General features: G+C 33.8%; 2 protein-coding genes across 2 annotated transcripts; both read left to right on the forward strand.

Moving 5' to 3' along the window:
* The first annotated feature begins 7697 nt into the window (after nt 1–7697).
* Nucleotides 7698–8036, forward strand: LOC132181979 (uncharacterized). Its single transcript, XM_059595194.2, has one exon. The coding sequence runs from the start codon at nt 7698–7700 to the stop codon at nt 8034–8036; it is 339 nt and encodes a 112-aa protein (XP_059451177.2).
* A 4789-nt stretch (nt 8037–12825) lies between these two features.
* LOC132182761 (protein HOTHEAD-like) lies at nt 12826–18117 on the forward strand. The gene is made up of 5 exons (XM_059596096.2): nt 12826–13153; nt 13763–14410; nt 15577–15977; nt 17344–17876; nt 17958–18117. The coding sequence occupies exons 1-5, from the start codon at nt 13069–13071 to the stop codon at nt 18007–18009; spliced, it is 1719 nt and encodes a 572-aa protein (XP_059452079.1). The 5' UTR covers nt 12826–13068; the 3' UTR covers nt 18010–18117.
* The last annotated feature ends 2391 nt before the right edge of the window (nt 18118–20508 follow it).

Consider the following 20508-nt stretch of genomic DNA (forward strand, 5'->3'; position numbering starts at 1 on the left):
GATTTTTCCATCAGGGGTTTTACAGTTACTAACTGCAAACTCCACGAACAGTCTACACCCGTCTCTGTATTCCCTCGTACCCCTAGACTTTGTCATCCAACTCTTGTCCATTTTTCGCTACGTACATAAATTACGAATCAATAATATAAAAGACTTAAAAAATATATACCTCATTTCAAGCACATGCATATATATAAACCTAAATATTTCAACCACGTTAAAAATATAAACCTATATATACATTATCATATAGGTTTAAATTTTTTTATGTGCAAATATATATATATGGGGACACTAAAATAATTAAATAACTAGGTTAGTTATTTAATTAATATGAAGTTCCAATATTCATGGATATGAATTTGTTAGAAAAAATAAGGGGATAGTACCAATTAAAGTGTGTATTCATTTGGAGTACTGTCTCTATTTAATTAATACTCATGTATAACTTACAAATTAATAAGAGATTTAATGTACGTCTCAATATTAAGACTCATTCAATTTAAGTATTAATTAAACAAAGTATGGAATTAAATCTCTATAATTATCACTACGTACTACACGTACTTAATTAGAAGGTCAAATGATTAAAATTGAAATTAAATAATGTTGTATAAATTATTTACTAATTAATAAGCCAACATTTTTCAGCTAAACAAACAAAAAATAAAAAAAATAAAACAACAATCCGGCGACATTTTAAAAACTATTATATTATGAAACAAAAACCTAGCTATCATCAGAAACATCATCTTGCATGCATGCATGTGCATATACAGCGAACGTACAATAAGTAAATAACATTTCAAGCAAAAAAAAAAAATAACAAACACCTCCATCAATTAATACCTACTCACAAATGCTCGATCAATCCAATATATATATTAACCAAACATCATACGGATTCATGACAAAATAAAACATAAATTTGATTAAACAAGACAAAATATATATATATATATATATATAATATATAAAACAGTATATATAAAATAAAACTATATATAAATAATATATATATATATATATATATATATATATATATATATATATATATATATATATATATACCTGCAGGAGATCGAGCTGGAGGTAGTTGATCGACGACGGAGAAGTTTCAGCCGGCGAAGTGATGGAGATGGCCGGAGCACGCGCGTCACGTGAGCTGGAGAGAGATAGAGCGAGAGAGAGAGAGAGAGAGCGCGGGAGAGGGAGCTGATGAGAGAGAGAGAGCGCGGGAGAGCTCTGAGAGAGAGAGAGAGCGCGGGAGCTAGAGGGAGCTGTGGGCGCCGGAGGAGAGAAGAAAAAAAAGAATGGGAGGGAAGAAGAAGGCAGGCCGGCGGGAGGAGGTAGCTGGAGGGAAAAAAAAAAAAAAAATGGGAGAAATCCCAAATTTAAACGCCAGCGTACGCCTGCAAGGCGTGGCCGATGGGACGGCCAGCAGGCGCTGGCCTTCCCAAGGCCACGCCTGACGCGCCATCTTAGCACGTCAGGAACGCCTGACGTGCCAAGATGGCACGTCAGTAATTATGTGTATATATATATATAAGTTAAATATTTGTATTATATTTTTATTTTATTTTCTTTTTGCTTCAATTCACATAATTTAGGTTTTAATTTAAAAAAGCATTAAATACTATTTTAGTATATGTGTTTAATTGGACCATTATTAAATATTTACTTCGTGGTATTTGGAGTTGTGTAATTATCAAAGTTAATTTTTCCTTCTTTTTTTTTTTTTTTTTTTTTTTTTGGTTGTCTAAAACTTAATAGCCATCACGTTAAACTTATCAATTACTATCATGTGTTTTATATGCCGATACATTAATATCTTTTTTTTAAAAATAATTAATTAATTAAATTTGAGGGGGGAGTTCCAAATTACATCTTTGCACTAATTAATTGACACATTAATTGTAATATCGTGTGGAGATTATAGTTAAATGAAGTCCATAAAGCCTCAATTAATAATTTTGGGCCAGCAGCCTATTTCAATGCCTACCTCTATCGACATTCATGCATTAGGCATATTGAAGTATATAAATATTAAATAAGTTGTATAAACAAAAACAAAAAACCAAAAGAAAACAAAAATAATAATAATAATAATAAACATAATAATAATTATAGAAATAAAAATTTCTGACGTGTCGTTTTGACACGTCAGAAATTTCTGACGTGTCGTTTTGGACACGTCAGAAATTGCTGACGTGTCAAAACGACGCGTCAGAAATTTCTGACGTGTCAAAACGACACGTCAGAAATTACTGACGTGTCGTTTTGGCACGTCAGAAATTTCTGACGTGCCAAAACGACACGTCAGAAATTTCTGACGTGCCAAAACGACACGTCAGAAATTTCTGACGTGTCATTTTGACACGTCAGCAATTTCTGACGTGCCGAATGTTGGCACATCAGAAATTAATAATTTTTATTTCTAATTAAAAAATTTGCGTCAAAATTAAATTTGGTTAATTTTTTACTGACGCGTCAAGAATTAACACGTCAGTAAATCCTGACGTGTTAACTTTGACACGTCAGAAAATAATTTTGCTGACGTGTTTAATTAGCACGTCAGTAATTACTGACGTGGCAAAAAAAAGACACTGTTTACCACGTCAGAAAATCCCCTTTTTTTTGTAGTGATATAATAATCCAATTGTTCAATCATATAATAGAGATTGATATGTGAACATAATCTTATTGATTAGTAAGAGTAATCTTTAATTTGGTGGTTCCCAGATATGGGTCCATGGTATAAAAATATGGCATGCATGAACCCTAGCTTTCACGCAATTATAATTAGCTAGAGTCTTATACTACTTGGTATTAATGATTGGTACATAACAAGATATTATTTCCTCTACTCCAAAAAAAAAAAGAAAAAAAAAAAGAAAAGAAGAAGATATTATTTCCATCTTCCTCTCAATATTTAATCTATTGGACATTAAGAGGTCCCTTTTAAGTGAATTTAGTATCCTTTAGATCGGAAAGACGTCTTGCGTACAAGTTATAATGTGAAAGAAGGATATAATCCATGAAAGGTGACTCAGTGAGTTACCAAGCTAGCTGATTTCACATAATTGTGGTGGTTCAGTAGCCTCAAATGAAATTTTAAGTGGTCAGGTATATATTAGGGTGATCGTTTGACTCGTGAAATGAAAATTCTTAATCTTATTAGTATTAGGGTATGTTTGGGTATGCGTTGGAGGGGCATAAAATTGCGTTTAATACTCAAAAAGTTCATTTGAAAAAAAAAAAGTTTCACTACAAAAAAACAATTTTTTTCTCACTAGAGTTTTCTAACGTGTTAGGGTGTCTATCGTCTGACACGTCAGAAAGCTTTTCTGACGTGTGTTGAATGTCAGGTACATAGGAGTCAGTAAATTTAAAAATTAATTAAAAAAATAATTTTTTTAAAATTTTTTTTGGAATTTTTTTTCAATTAATTTATTATTATTATTATTATTTTTTTTTTTTGTAGTGGTGTAGAGAAATGAAAAAATTTTCTCAATTTTCTCTTTCTCTCTCTTCTTTTCTCCAGCCGGCCAGCTCTCCCTTTTCTCACTCTCTCTCCTTTTCGATCTCCATTTTCAAAAACCCAAACACAAACTGAAAAAATCTTCAAAAAGTCAAAAACCCAAATCAAAAAATCAATCTGAAAAATCAAAAATCCAAACGTCAAACCCAACAAATCTTCAAAAACCCAACAAATCTTCTTATCTTCTCTTCTCCTTTTTTTTTTTTTTTTTTTTTTCTTCTGCTGCTCTTCTTCTTCTCTTCTCCCTTTCTTTTTCTTCTTCTCTTCTTTTTCTTCTTCTTCTGCTTTCTTCGATCTACTGCTTCTCAATTTTTTCTCCTCACCTTTTCTTTTTCTTTTTCCTCTAGAGGGAGCTGCCGTGCAGAGAAGGGAGATTGAGAGAGGAGAGAGAGTGTGGGGAAATAAATGAAGAGGGAAAGAATTCAAAATCCCGCCCATTTTTTTGTGACATTTTCTGACGTGTTATTTTTTGTCACGTCAGAAAATTGTGACGTAGCAGAAATCATGTACTGTTTGCCACGTCAGAAAATGGTAATTTTTTTGTAGTATCCATTTGGTAAAAAAAAATTGAATGTGCTTTTAAGGGAACAAAAAGCACAAAAATAATCAAAACATACTTTTAAAAAAAGTTTAAAAATGAAGCTTTTGTCAAAATTTTTTTTTTTTCAAACACAATTTCAAACATGCTTTTAACCATAATGAGTCTCACTGATACCTTATGTAACTGGATTAATTAAGCTATGACTCAGTTAAATTTTAAAAAACTTACCATAGCAGTTGATATCAAGTAAATTAAGAGGACTATAGGAAATGAATTGCTTTTTTTTTTTTTTTTTTTTCCTGACATGAAATTAATTACATAAACATCAGCATAATTATTTGAAATGAATAATACGATGTGCAAAACCATGTGAAATGAAAATAAATATGCCTTTCATTTTCTATTTTAATGGATATATAATATCTGGCTCTCTTTTTCTCTCTATCAATGCTTGAAAGAATTAACCCAACTAAAACCAATACACAGAATTGGCTGTAGCTATGAGCATCCATTCCTTTCCTGGCTAATAATTTGATAAAATGATGGGAAATCAATTAAGATGTATTATGAATGGGGATAAATCAGATTCAAATATAAATATCACAATCACACACAAAATTTCTGGACAACTCCATTTTTCACGTCCAAATCGACCATGAAATCGAACCTTTTGTGACTTCACTTTCCACTGCCCTTGAAAATTTCCAAACGTGTGAATGACTTGGTCAGCCGGTCCAAAATGGTACATTTTGCAAGCAGACCACTTTGAGTGGAGGAGGCGAAAGAGACTCTTTGAGATTTGTTCACTACTTAAAAAGTTATTCCAAGTAAAATAAATCTGTTTGATAAATTTTTTTTAAGGAGTAATGCTACACATTTTCATTTTTCCCATCAATTACTCTCCGGTCTCCACCTATAAATGGTTTTTAAAATTACAATTGAATTAAAATTAATCCAATAAAGATCTGTCACAAACCGAAAACTTACTTATGGGCATGGAAAGATAGGTGTAGAAAAGTGAGAATATTGTATATGACATTAGAGCTAGTTTTGGATTGTGTTAGAGAAGATAAAAAATACTTTTAATACCTAAAAAGCTGTGCCAAACAAAAAGCAGGCATATTTGATAAGAAATTTCATAAGTATTTATTTGACTTTTTTTTTTTTTTTTTTTTTTTTTTTTTTTTCCTTCTTCTAAGAGCATGTTTGAGAAATAGAGTTTTTAAGTCAATAAATGTTTCTTTTGGCAAAAGCTTTATTTTAAAGCTTTTTATACCCTAAAAAGGTATTTTAATTTTTTTTATTAAACGAATACTTTTTTCTTTAAGCGAATTTTTTTATTGTTAAATATATTTTTTTAGGCCTTTCAAATACACATCCAAATATGCCCTAAAATAGGGTTAAAACAAGATTTTTTTTTTTTTCTCAAGAAAAGTCAAAAATTACGTTTTGAAAAGCTTGAAAATGAGATTTTTAGTTATTTATATATATTTTTTTAAAAAAAGCTCTTTATAATGGCGCTCCCACGTACATTTCCACCCTAATCTTTTTGTTTCTCCATCTTCTCTGCCCGTCATTTCAAACTTCCTCACATTCCATTCTCTTTCTTTCAATGTGGTACCCAAACTGCCTCTACTGTTCTTAAAGTCTCAAGATATATTCATTTTATATTAACGAATGTTTTGGGCAGTCGTCAAAGGCTGTCACTTTGAAACATATCATAATCTTAACTTAACTTATTCCCTTCAACTTAATTTTTTTTTTTTTAACCCAACATGCTTTTTTTTTTTTTTTCCACATTTCCACTTCTACTGTTTTTTACTGTCATCATACTCTTTCGCCGTTGTTGGGATTTCTTGTTCCTCTAAAATAACAAATCCCAAAGAAAAAAAAAAAAATTGACCACTGGATTATATTTTGGTTTAAATTTACTTTAAACCCTTAAATTACCACGTGATTAGACAAACTCTTAAACTTTAAAATTTCTCAATTTGAATCCCGGAACTTTCAATTGCAGTCAATTTACCTCCTCCATCAATTTTTTCTGTTAAAACTTCTAAAAAGACAAAATCACCCTTCAATTTTCTTTTTATTACATTTTTTTTTAAAAAAAAGGGTCACAAGGTGGCCCAACCGTGGGTTACCTTGTGATTTTTTTTTTAATAATTTTTTTTATAGTTTTTAATTTGAAATTAAGGGTAAATTTGAAATTTTATAAAAAAAGTCAGAGGTATAAATATTATTGTCTTACTTTGAACGTTTAAAATCTGACGGAGAGGTTCAAATTGACTGCAATTAGGATTGTAAATAAATCGGTCAATTTGACAACCCGCTCGATACTCGCTCGTTTTAACTCGACTCAAACTCAATATTGTAGAAACTCGCTCAATAATAAATGATACATACTCGACTCGCTTGAGAAAACTCGATAGGTACTCGTGAGCTCAACTCGTTTAAAGTTCGACCAGTTTATTTGCCCGACTCGTTAGCTAGTTCATATATATAGTAATTAAGTAATATATGTAATATAAATTACTTAATATTTATATTTATACTATAGATAAATGTCTAGAGGTTGTTTTTAAATTCGGTCTTAAACTCTACTCAGATCATACATGAAAGAATTTAATAGCTCAACTCGAGCTCAAGTTGAGCCCGGCTCGGCTTGAATAGCATTCTCAACGAACTCGAGCTTCAAGCTTGAGCTCGCTCAAAATTTAAACGAGCCGAGCTTGAACATACATTTCATAGCTCGACTCGAATAAGCATCTTCATAAATGAGCCAGTCGTAAAATCTCAAAGCTCGACTCGATTACAATCCTAATTGCAATTAAAAGTTCATGAGTTCAATTTAAAAAGTTTTGAAATTCGAGAGACTTATCAAATCACGTAGTAATTCAAAGATTTAAAGTGAAGTTATCTCTTATATTTTTTTATTTTTCATCAAGAGAGAAGTTGCTAAACTATAAGGCAGCCCAAGACCTTATTTATTCATCAAAAATACATAAGCCCCATGTGTCAAAATTTCACTCACACTATCTAAGAGCTTTGTAAAATAAATATTATTGAGGCCCTTTTCAGTAATTAGGCGAGTAGGAACACTACAAAAATGTTGTGAATTTTTAACTAGAAGTTTTTGACGTGTCAAATGTATTGACACGTCAAAAATCCCTTTGTGACGTGCGCCTTTTGACGTTTCTTTGACGTGTCTACAGTGTCGCCACGTCAAAATGTTTTTGACATACTAAAAAAAATTTTGCAATCTTTTTTGACGTGACACGTCAAATATATATATATATATTATTTTTTTCAATTAAATATTACAATTTCAATATTAACCTGATATTCAAATACAATTACAATATCCAAATACAATTAGAATTCCAATATCTAATTTCGAAGGTGATGATTCCATGCTACACTTCAAACACTATACATACAACCAAGTCCAACTTCTCCTTGAACACAACTTCCTCCCAACGCAAACGGCGTCGACTGTCCCACTCTCTCTCTATCTCTCTATCTCTCTATCTCTCTCCCCGCAAAATATATTTATAGACGTGTAGGGGGACACTGATCGAATTTCAAACCCATCTTCTTTCTGCTTTCATATATATGGCTTCTTCTTCCTCTCCCATGAAGGCTCCGAAATCCGTCGCTGATGTGGCGTCATGGTTTTGTGCGATTGTGTTGTTGGGCTTGATCTTGTTGGCCTCCATAAGGGAGAACTCCCTCCCAGATGAACCGGTGAGAGAGAACCAGTTCTCGGAGCGGCCCTGCGACGAGATTTATTTGGTCGAAGAAGGCGACACCCTCCAGACCATCATCGACAAGTGCGGCGACCCGTATATCGTGGAGCGCAACCCGCATATCCATGACCCGGATGAGGTGTTTCCCGGGCTCGTTATCAAGATCACTCCCTCCAAGCCCACCTCAACGAAGTTTCTGAGGTAGTTTATAGAAATTTTGTTTTGTTTTGTTTTTTCCTTCCCCAATACAAACGATGTAATATATAAAGAATGATTCTCATAGGAAGTGGAAACTCTTTGGAGTTTAGAAGACATACTTTTTTTTTTTTTTTTAAATGTAAAGGATGATGAACACGACGGCGTTTTTAATAAGTTCATGGGTTATTACAAAGAAGGTGATCTACTCATCTTTGACTCTTTGTCCCTACAAAGGTTGTATGATTCAGAGAAATATAAAAAATTTCTGGGTTCCTTTTTGGCTATCTGTGTTTCTTTTGTTTGTCGGTAATTGTCAGAAGCAGAAGAATGATTCCTTAAGAAAGAGTAATGAATAAAAAAGAAGTAATTACTTTTGCTCCTATAAACTACACAGCATCTTAGTATTTTTTTCTTATGAACTATTAATTATGACTCCTGACCTTATTCTAAAACATAATGCTTATATCCTCTAAACCCTAATCCCACCCATAAAAACAATTTAAAATGAGGATATGGCAGTTGGAAGAAAACGTAGCTCTCACCTCCTCCGTCATATGATATGACACGTGTTGGCGATAAAAGCCGAAGTTTCTGCAATCTATATATATATTAATTATTTATTTATTTTTTGGATGAGTTTTATTACTTTATATTGTCCTTTTGTACTTAGTGTCACGTACAGGTAATTAGATGGCATGGCCCACGTGTTTTTTTTTTTTTTCTTCTTATAAACTGCAATTATGTTGAGAATGGTTGACGCTGACCTAATTTTCATTTTCAATTCATTGATTACCATTTATTTATTTTACTGGGATTTTAACTTGTTTAATTATGTCACATTTTATATATGACATGTACATACTTTTGGTGGGACTATTTAATATTATGAGAACAGTTATGATATGTATATATGTATATGTTCATCAGGGATAAATTCAATCCGACCACGTACAATTATGTTTAATTCCGATGTTATGATTGACCTTGACCCTAATTTTTATTTTTTTTAATTGAGTAGGAGAAAAGAGGTTACAAGCTGGAAGGATGTTTGCTTGATCTGGATAAAAGAGTGGCTGATTCCTTTATATTCGGGTTATTTCTTTATTAATCTATTTATGCTTTTTGTAGAATTATAATTTGTTTCATAATGCTATTATTTATATATCACAGCTAATGGCCTATTTAAAACTATGATATACCAATGGTGTTCATTGATGAATTCAACCTGACCCCTGAACTGACAAAAATAAAAATAATAATAAAATAAAGATAAAGAAAGAATTAGATTGTATATATATATGGTGTGGTTCGAGGAGAAGACAATGTTCTATTTCTTAGCTAGCTTAAACAAATCAAAGAAAGTAAACAAATGGAAAACAAGCATATAATTTATTTTCAAGTTTATATAGATATATATATATATAAGAAACCAAGCAAAATTGAGAACAAAGATGTCTATTTTTTTGGTCCTAAACAAATTAGATTATGATGGTCGAGCAACATTAATTCTATAATATAATTGAGGTCAATATTGAATATATTGTAAGTGCTTTAGGCTTGAATACCTAAACAGCACATTATCACGTTTATTATATAAAGCTATATACAGCTAGAATTCTATATAACCTTTACAAGAGTATTGATATATGCTACTAGAGTCCTAACTAGAATACAATGTTATCTCTTAGAATATGAGATAATAAGGAGATAAATATTATCTCCTTTCTTATCTTGATTCCTCTTGTGATTTATCTTTGAAGTAGTTTTCTCTAACACGGTCTTTATCTCTCTCAAATATGAGATGTAATTAATTACTTAAAAATTGTGAGTTTTAAATTAGACCATGATGGTCGAACAATATTAGTTATACGTACACTTATTTTTCTCATCCATCTTTCTTTCTTTCTTTTTTTTTTTTTAAAAAAAATATTTTATTTTTCTATTTTTCTGCTGGGACAGATTGTTCAAAATCGAAAATGGACAATGTTGAAGTGTTGGAATTTGGGCCAGGGGCGCAAGATAAATCTGTCGTCTCTCCTATCCAGTACTTTACGTGGTTGTAATGGAATCATATTCTACACATTCTGATCACGATTTGAGATAAAGTCGATCGATATTTGTGACATTGTTATTTGGGAGCATGGAACACGAGGTTTTTTTTTTGTTTTTTGTTTTTGCCTTACATACTTAAGAGTGAAATATGAAAAATATATAATAAGATTTTTTTGTGGTTTCTTCCCATTTTGTTCAAATTGGGATCCGAAAAATTTCTTTCAATCTCGTTTATTTGAACATGCAAAAAACAAACACATGTATTTTTAATGAGTAATTCTATTCGTCACCCCATTATTTTTTATCTCCAAAAGTTGAGTGGCGTGATCTCCTAACTAAAAAATCAATATTCTCAATTTATCCACCAAATTTTATGAAAAATCACAACACAGCGCCAAATAAGGCGATGTTTAGTAGTTTCATTAAAAAATCAGGTGATACTTATATGCAAATTAAAAATTATACGCTTTTCATATGCTATTGAGCACATGACACTTTTATATATTGTGTTAAAAGAAAATTCCTAAATTGAGTTGGGAAGAAATTTACATCCTTTTTTCTATACCATCTAATTTACTCGTATAGGGTGGGCCCCACTGCCCACATCACCCATTCTTATAAGATTATTAATTAGTAGCCTAAGAGCCGTGAAGAAACCAATTTTGATGTAAATATAATTCTTCTATATGTTTTCTTCAATTAGTCTACAGACTCTGCACCTGCTAAATATAATTAATCCGATTTATAAATTAAACGATTGCTTGTACTAATCTCTCAGTCACAAGCCACTAAAATTTTTTTGGCGTCCTAAAATTTTCTTCACCCTAAAAATTTGGTAATTCACATAATATATGCATTACAAAAAAATATCTATAAAAGTTCATAAATATGTGCTCAAATTGATATATTAGAAATGTAACATGTCGGCACTATATATATCAAAAAGACAGAAATACAATATATATATATATATATATATATATATATATATATATATATATATATATAGTGTCTAGAAATGCACTTTTATGGTCTCTTGGAAGTATAAAATCATTAAGTATTGAATCTAAATTGAAACTCTCAGCAAGTTAAATCAATCAATTCATAAACCTAAAGTTTATTCATGAACCTAAAATTTTCAAGTTAAATTACGACCTCGTAAGAGACAATCAAAGTTTATAAACATTAAACAACAAAATAAACAATCATATATATGAATATTAAAGTTTACCATACATAAGTATTAAATAAGGATTTTTTTTGGTTACCATGCATATGTATTAAGTTTTGGCATTATTAAAGTTTACCATACACAACAATATCCTTGGAATTATTATTATTATTATTATTTTAATTTTTGGGCAATTTTTTTTTTTTTAAATCTCACGGCACCCTCAAAGGCTTATGTGGCTTCGCCACTGGTCACAAGTACTGCTGACCAACCCCACATAACTAAGTACTATAAAAGTTCTTATATCGTAGAACATAAAAAGTTAGCTCTGGTAACACATAGTCAGATGCTATAGTCATAGATACAATCAAAAAATTCTTATAATCAAATCCTATCTATGATATTAGCTTTCATTAACCATGTACAACTTCAGTTATGAAACAGATCTGCTCTAGACAAACTAGATCTAAGATATGAGTAGCCCAAATTCCTTTGGGCAAACTACATCTAAGATATGGGTAGCTCAAATTCCAAAAGCTTATTTCCTGGCCTTGAAAGATGATCTCCCACACGGATCTAATCCTCCTCGGCCCAAAGGGCAAGAGTCAACTCACGTCCGATCCTCAACCCAAAAGACAAGTCAAAAGAACAAAAAATAAATCAGAGGAAAAACCTAAAAACAACAAAACCCCACCAGAAGCAACAATGGAGGAGCACAATCTTATAGACATCTCCAACAAGAGACATCTCCAACAAGAGACGACTTGACGCGTGCATGAGATCCACACGTCGGCGCGTGAAAAATAAGCTCCGGCACATAATTTATTGCAGTATTGATTCAATTTATCCTAAAGTCAGCAAAATCTTCATTCTAGTAGTACTCTCATGGTCTCCAAGGAGTAGCTCAAATCAGCTGTGGACCACGCCTAATGAAGCGGATGTCATTAGTTCGAATCCTCTCTCCCCCTTCCCTTGTGTCTTGTGTGGACATGTCAAAAAAAAAAAAAAAAAAAAAGAAGTAGTACTCTCACGCATTTTCTCTTATGAAGAACAGCAATAAATGGCAATGGGCATTATAAAGGGTGAGCCTGGGTGACTTCAAGAGACTTAATTATGCCCTTTATGACTCCTACTACACTTTTCTGTTTCTAAGGCTATATTATAACTTTACTTTTCCCTCATTTATACAAGAGTCTGGCCGTTTCTTCCTCGGCTTCCTTTTCTTGGGAAGAAAGAGTTCATGCTGCCTTTAATTAATTAAACGTATCTAAAATTCAAAAATGGCATAATTTGCTTGATTAGCTTCTACAGCCACACGTTGGTGCTGACAGGATGTGAATTCATCAAAAAGTAAATAAAAAATTAATTAAAAAAGGGCATTATCTTAGTGATATTCTTAAAAGATGAAAATATAAATTCGACGATATATATCATGCATGGCAGAAGCAGATAGTGGAAGCAGTTATAACTGCCCACCCTGTAATTAATAAGATTTCAATTGAAGGCAAAGAATCCATATTATATGACAAAAATAATCGACTGTCATCAAGTATTAGCTAGCACTGCTGCTTTTTTGAGTGAAAGTGTTCTTCTTTCTGATGGAGTGATGAGAGACAAGAGAGCTGAAGAACTGGTTGGTTTCACACATCATGTGCATTTCAACATGGTTCAAGGACATTGAATCTTCATGTGTTGGGGTCACAGGTTGTAAACTAGGCGACTTTTGAGCTGAGAGTTTTTACTTTTTGATTTTCTCAAGAGGGTTTCAGAAATTTCTTTAGCTAGCGTTGCTGGGAAGTAAATCCTAGATTATAATATGGCTTCGCGATGGAGCAGGCTTATTGGGGCCATTATTCTTGCTGTAGTTTTCATATTTCATGGCTTTGTTCACTCGGAAAAAGGTACAAGTCTTTATCAGTCTTCTTCTCACTTCTTACTGTCGTATATTTTGGGGGAAACTTGAGAAAATTCTCTTGTAATTTAACTCATTTTTGAAGCTACTCCTATAAAGTTTTAAAAATCTCAATCCAGGGTATTAAATTTTTAATTTTTTGCAATGTCCTTCGTCGGTAATTAGGATTTCTCATTAAATATTTTCAAAATTCCCTAAATACTCTTTTTTTTTTTTTTATAAAAAAATAAAATAAAAAACTGCAAATTTTAGGTGTTGGTCAGGCCAGATTTAACGGAATTTGCAAAAATACCTACACCTATCTTTGTAATTTTTATTTTATTTTATTTATAAAAAAAAAAGGAAAATTTTGAAAAATTTGAAAATATTTAACAGAAAATCCTAACGGACTAAGGACATTTCAAAAAATTAAAAGTTCGATACCCTAAATTGAGAATTTGTGAACTTCAAGAGATAATTTTAAACCGAGTTAGAAGTTCACGAGATTTTCTAAAGTTTCTCCAATATTTTATTATATAATTTTACAAAATTTGAAGCTCACTCTTTCTAAATTGTACAAAGTTTCTTCATTGATCTCGTCTCTGGCTTCTCTCTGCAGCTCCATACTACACTTTCGTCAAAGAGGCAACTTCCGCTCCAGCAATACTACGCTACGACTATATAATCATCGGCGGAGGGACCTCCGGCTGCCCACTAGCAGCAACTCTCTCACAAGGAGCGAGGGTTTTAGTCCTCGAGAGAGGAGGCTCCCCCTACAACAACCCAAACATAACCAACATCGGCAATTTTGCTGCCAATCTTGCGGACACGGCCTCTCCTGCGTCCCCAGCCCAAGAATTCATCTCCCAGGACGGAGTGTTCAACGCCCGAGCACGCGTCTTAGGTGGTGGATCCGCCTTGAATGCCGGGTTCTACACGCACGCGAGCCGCGGCTACATAAAGGAAGCTGGTTGGGACGAGACTTTGGTTAACCAATCTTATGGATGGGTGGAAAAATTGGTGGCGTTCAGGCCCCCGATGCTGGAGTGGCAGTCGGCCGTGAGAGATGGGTTATTGGAGGTGGGGGTGTCGCCCAATAACGGGTTTACGTATGATCATGTGTATGGGACGAAAGTTGGAGGCACTATTTTTGATGGGGATGGTCACAGGCACACCGCTGCAGATTTGCTCCAATATGCGGATCCAAGAAGGATTACTGTGTATTTGCATGCAACTGCGCACAAGATTTTGTTTACTTATAATAATGGTAAGGATTTTAAGTTCTTGATCAACGATTGTAGCATGAATCTTGGTGCTTACCAATACAAAGAAAAAGATAGAAATGGACCTAGGCTTCTACGAAAAATTAACCATTGCCATGCACGTGTAAAGGGTTTTGCTTGTTATTATCCAGGGTAGTGGTTCAATGACCCAAGAAAATTTTTAGATGGTTGTACTAGGTGTGGGTTCAAATCTCCGCAATGAAAAATTTCTGCATATACATAATTAGTATTAGCCGCCTTGGATTCTCATTGACGCACTGGTGGGGCTGGGTCAAGCTATGACTTAGTCGGACTTGAAAGAGTGCCAACAGTTCCTACCGTCTAAGCCCCCTCATATGCAGCTCTCAGCGGGTAGATCCTACTATGATTACACCCAAGTAGAATAGCCACAATTGATCTTCCATCCTACTCTTTTTGAATAGGAAAAAAAACAAAAATACAAAGAAAAAAGGGTTTTGTTTGTCGTATATGTCAATATGCGTAAAAGGGCTCCTATTAAGGATATCTGATTGTGCCTTATTAATGTAGGGTTTGTACATTATTACATGTGGTATCAAAATGAACTCAAAAGTTTCTGAGGTATGCCAAAAAAAAAAAAAAAATTAATCCCTACAATCAAATTTCGTTCACTAACTTAGCATATTTTGATAGCGTGAAACATTGACCCAATAAAATTGTGATACTTGTCTTATTTAAATCAATATCACACTAACGAAATTTGTTACAATAGTAGATGAAATTTGACTATATGGACTAGATTGTTTTTGTGGCATAACTCAAAGACCTTTGAGTTCATTTTGATACCACATGGAGCTAATTGTAAATCAAGTAAATCATGAGGACCAATTTTGCATTTTTACCTTGTAATAATGTACAAACCCTAGATTAATAAGGCACAATCAGATATCCTTAATAGAAGCCCTATTATGCATATATAAACATATCGTATATAATAAAGGCCATTTTATGAGGTGTAAAAAATAGAGTGTTTTCTAATAAGGGTTTTAAGATTAATGTTTAAATAAACCCTAATTTCTTGTTTGATGGCATGGATATATACTTCTATTGATGATGCGTCTTAATTATTATTATTAGTTTTGTTAATTAGTTGTAATTAAGAATCTTATGATGTTGTTGTTGATATATATAGGAACAAGAAGACCGCGAGCTAGCGGTCTGATGTTCAAAGATGTGTTGGGAGTGGAGCACAGAGCATACCTAACGAAGAGCTCCATGAATGAGATAATATTATCAGCTGGTGCACTTGGAAGCCCACATCTGTTGATGTTGAGCGGTGTTGGGCCAGCTGAACAGCTTCGGAGCCACGGAATCAAGGTGTTGGTGGAGCAGCCAATGGTGGGGCAAGGGATGGCTGATAATCCAATGAATGCTCTCTTCATTCCTTCACCATTGCAAGTTGAGGTGTCTCTTATTCAAACTGTGGGCATCACTAGGTTTGGTAGCTACATTGAGGCAGCCAGTGGATTGAGCTTTGCTTATGCTTCGCCTCAAAGGCTCTCTAAACAGTTTGGGTCGCTGCTCCTCAATCAGGTTTTAACTTTCGGATTGGTATCTATCAACTACTTGATCAAATTGTTAGTAGTTTGAACAAGTAATGCATTCAAGAGACTCCATATGGGATTTACTTGTCTAAGTAGGTGGGTGGGCAACCCAAAATTTATTTGGGTCTCTCACATTACTTCCTCAAATTGCTAGCAAATTTAAAAAGTAATTGTTGTAATTTTTTATCCTTAACTTTCTACTTCTGAATTGGCATTCACATTTTAAGATTGAAAAAAAAAAAAACAAAAAAAACACTATCCAAAAAAAGGTTCAAATGGTTGAAAATTTAATCAGATTTTAGGTTGAAATTGTGGGACTTCATATATCTAGCCCCCATGTATAGATACATAAAATTGTTCACTCACCATATATAGATACATAAAATTGTCACAAAGCAATTAAATGCCATAAAAATTGAAAATTTAATCCTGAGAAAAAAAAATCCAAGTTATGGAGCCACGCACTTCTGAAGAATTTTGTTGGCCTAACTCATATCATAAAACCGGTTTTATAGGCCGGAGAGGGTTGTACATTCCTTATAAACATGCCCAAGGTCTTGTCCACATGCAAATGTGGGATTATTCCTCAACACCCTCCCTCACGTGCAGACCGGTATTTTTTTTGGTCTTTGTCACGGAGTAAGTAGTGTGGGCCTTATAGGTCATGTGGTAGGCTCTAATACCATGAAGAATTTCGTTGGCCTAACTCATCTTATAAAACCGGTTCTATAGGAGAGGGTTACCCATTCCTTATAAATATGCCCAAGGTCTTGTCCATAGGCAAATGTGAGATTATTCTTCAACAACTTCTACCTTTAAATTCAATGTAATTAAACTGATGCATATCCTAAAGTCCTATGATGTGAATTTTCTTACAGATTATGTTCAGATTTTAAAAAATTAGAAGACATGTGATTGTGTTTTATCAAAGCGCATTAACATTTCAGAAGGCAAAAGACAAACAATTGACGCAAATTTAGCTCTCAGACTAGATAATTAAGACACGAGTAGAGGCTATTAATTAATATGATTTCGTAACTAGTTTGTTTTGTTGATTAAATTTCTAATTATTTCATTAGGAAAACTATTGAGTAATTCTAGATGGCCTATTTGTGTCCTACTAAGAATGATATGGTTATTAAAATCACATTTTGATCAAATTTAGTAAGGATCAATCACAAACCAAATGGTGATTTTAATAGTCACATCATTCTTAGTAGGACACAAGTAGGCCACCTAGAATTACTCGAAACTATCTAGTCTGAACACATGATCCTTGGGATAATTAAAGATCACATTCAATTAGATGAAATTAGGAAATAATTAACACTCCCACTTTGCTCAAACAATTGCAGACTGACCAGGAAGCAATGAATAAAGCTGCTGAAGCCATAAATGATGTTGCCAATGGTACCATTAGAGGCGGATTTATTCTCGAAAAAATCATGGGTCCTCTCTCAACAGGCCATCTGGAGCTTCGGAGCACAAATCCAAACGACAATCCAGCAGTCACCTTCAACTATTTCAAGGAACAAGAAGACCTAGAGAGGTGTGTTCAAGGCATGAGCACCGTTATAGACGTTATAAATTCCAATGCCTTCTCAAAGTTCCGTTACAGAAGCATGCCCGTGGAAGCACTAATAAGCTTGATGGTGAGTTTGCCGTTGAACTTGCGGCGGCGACACGTCACCGCAGCAATTTCCCTCGAGCAATTCTGTTTAGACACCGTCATGACCATTTGGCATTATCATGGAGGCTGCCAAGTTGGTTCGGTTGTGGATCATGATTATAAGGTTGTCGGTGTGGAAGCTCTAAGGGTTGTTGATGGTTCAACATTTTTAAGGTCACCTGGGACTAATCCTCAAGCTACTGTTATGATGCTGGGGAGGTACGTAATTAATTAATGAAACCTTTGATATTTGTCGTGCATGGATGTTCTTAATCTTATTTTCACTGTCTTTGGTTGCAGGTATATGGGAGAGAAGATTTTGCTCGAAAGATATCCCCATGGAAGGAATTAGTAGAAGCTGATTCATTTGAAGCTTTGCTTTTCAAGTATGCAATGTCATTTATTATCATTGTTATGCATTTCTCTGGGATCTTTTATTGTTATGCATTTCTCGGCAAAATTTTTGGGATATTACAATATTTACTACAAAGTAACTTACAAAGTGATTTGGCAATCCATAATTGTTGAATATATAGGTTTTTTTTTTTTTTTTGCTTAATTATTTTACCAACTATAGACGGTCACATTAGTTTATAAACAACGTTCTAACCTTTTCCCTTTCCTTGAATTGCTCACAGAAGAAAAAAAGAAAAGTAGTAAAAGTTATGAGTTTCCTATCCGCTTAATTCTCTTTTTTTCAAAGTCTATACGGCGTGGTTTCTCATAGCATTTGGTGCATGAAAAATAGTTTTTTTTTTTTTTGCTCAAGAACCACGTTACATAGGCTTTAGAGAAATGGAAGAGAGATAGAGGGCCGGGGTAACAAATAGAATTACTAAAAAGTTATAGTATCCCTAGCACCACTTATACCAAAATTAAAGGATTCAATTTGGGACTCGAAACCCATATTTAAAGCATTTGAAGGAACATATAAGTTCAAGGATTGACCCCATTGAAGCCAATTACGACGTATTTTAAATTATTTTCATAAGCTTCTTCGGGGATCAGAGAGGTATTCTCCTATTGACATGGCGGCTCTTGAGGGGGCTCTTCCTCGTAGAAATCCTCATTTTTACGGTAAAAGATTTGACTAATTAAGGACATCTTTGAGTAGGAAATTAATTAATTTGTGTTGTTCTCATTAAAGAGCAACAAAGCTTTGGATCAGATGGTTTTGATCGCCAATTTCTTTACGAAGTCTTGCTCCCATATTGCTCTCATATTCAATTTCACTTCACAACAACCACAAAACAAACAAGGGCAAATTGATAAGTTAACTACACCAACACCTAACCCGAGATTCAATGTAAATTTTTGTCTAAGTCTATTTTTTTAATTTTAACCCATGTGAACAAAACTCTTAACCCCGTCACTAATAATACCCAAATTAACCAAATACTACTTCACACAACAAGAATAGAAATAGAAAACCCAAATATTTACAAGATTTCAGAAAAAAAAAAAAAATAACATGCAAAACTTTGACAAAACCCAAAGTCCCAACATAAAAAAGACATTTCATCACATGAATCAACCTTAAACCCTACGAAAGAAGTTACTAAAGAAGGAAAATTTACAAGATGATCAAATATTTCATGGAGAACACATTTTTATAAGAAATCACACGGTATCATTAATTGCAAATCGTAACAAAGAATAAGATTTTAGGGTTATTCGTCAAGGCCATGAGTCAAGAGGAGTTTCGAATGAGTTGAAAAAATTATTCCTAATTTTGATTATTCATTAACTGCGTTGGGATATCGAAGAAATTGGGTTGAAAATCTATGACATTTACTTGAAGGTATTTTGAAGATTTCACTTCATGAGATAAGGGGTATAACGAGGAAAGTGTCATAAAAAAGGAAACCCCTCTTAGGATTTTACAGAAAATCCTAAGGGATGCGTAACATTGCAAAGAATTAAAAGTTTGATACACTAAGTTGAAAGTTTTTGATTTTTTTGTTAAATACCTCAAATCTCCCTAGGGTTTACTAACTTTATTTTTTTCCCCCTTGGGTTTCATTTTTATCACAGGACCCTCCTGGGGTTTTGATAAAGGACCAATTTAGTCCATCTGTTAGTTGACCGTTAAGACTGACACGTGGATCAATCAAATGTTGACACGTGGTACTTATTTATTTATTTTTTAAATTAAAAAAAAAATGTATTTAAAAAAAAAAAGGAAAAAACTGGGGGTGGCTCTTGGGCTCTAAGGGGGTGGCCGAAACCACCCCCAGTACCCACTGGGGGTGGCCGAGCCACCCCCATGGAGCCTTGGGGGTGGTTTCGACCACCCCCAATGGTGGTTGGGGGTGGTTTCGGCCACCCCCAAGGCTCCATGGGGGTGGCCGAGCCACCCCGAGTGGGTACTGGGGGTGGTTTCGGCCACCCCCTTGGAGCCCAAGGCCACCCCCATCCGGCCAGATGGGGGTGGCCAGGCCACCCCCATGGCCAAAGGGGGTGGCTCGACCACCCCCAGTTTTTTTTTTTTTTTTTTAAATACATTTTTTTTTTAATTTAAAAAAAAATTAAATATGTGCCACGTGTCAACATCTGATTGGTCCATATGTCAGTCTTAACGGTCAACTAACGGATGGACTAAATTAGTCCTTTATCAAAACCCCAGGGGAGTCCTGTTATAAAAATGAAACCCCAGGGGGAAAAAAATAAAGTTGGCAAACCCTAGAAGGGTATGAGGTATTTAACCCCCTTTTTTTTAAAAAAATACATTTTACCCCTTAAAGTAACCACACATTTGCGTTTTGGTGCCAAATGTTTAAAAAGTGACGAAATACCCCCACAATATATCTGACGTTGGCAAAAAAATCATTATTCTATGAAATCCGTCTAT

This window comes from Corylus avellana, chromosome 5, assembly GCF_965113065.1.
Source record: "Corylus avellana chromosome 5, dhCorAvel1.hap1.2, whole genome shotgun sequence".
Classification (NCBI taxonomy): domain Eukaryota; kingdom Viridiplantae; phylum Streptophyta; class Magnoliopsida; order Fagales; family Betulaceae; genus Corylus; species Corylus avellana.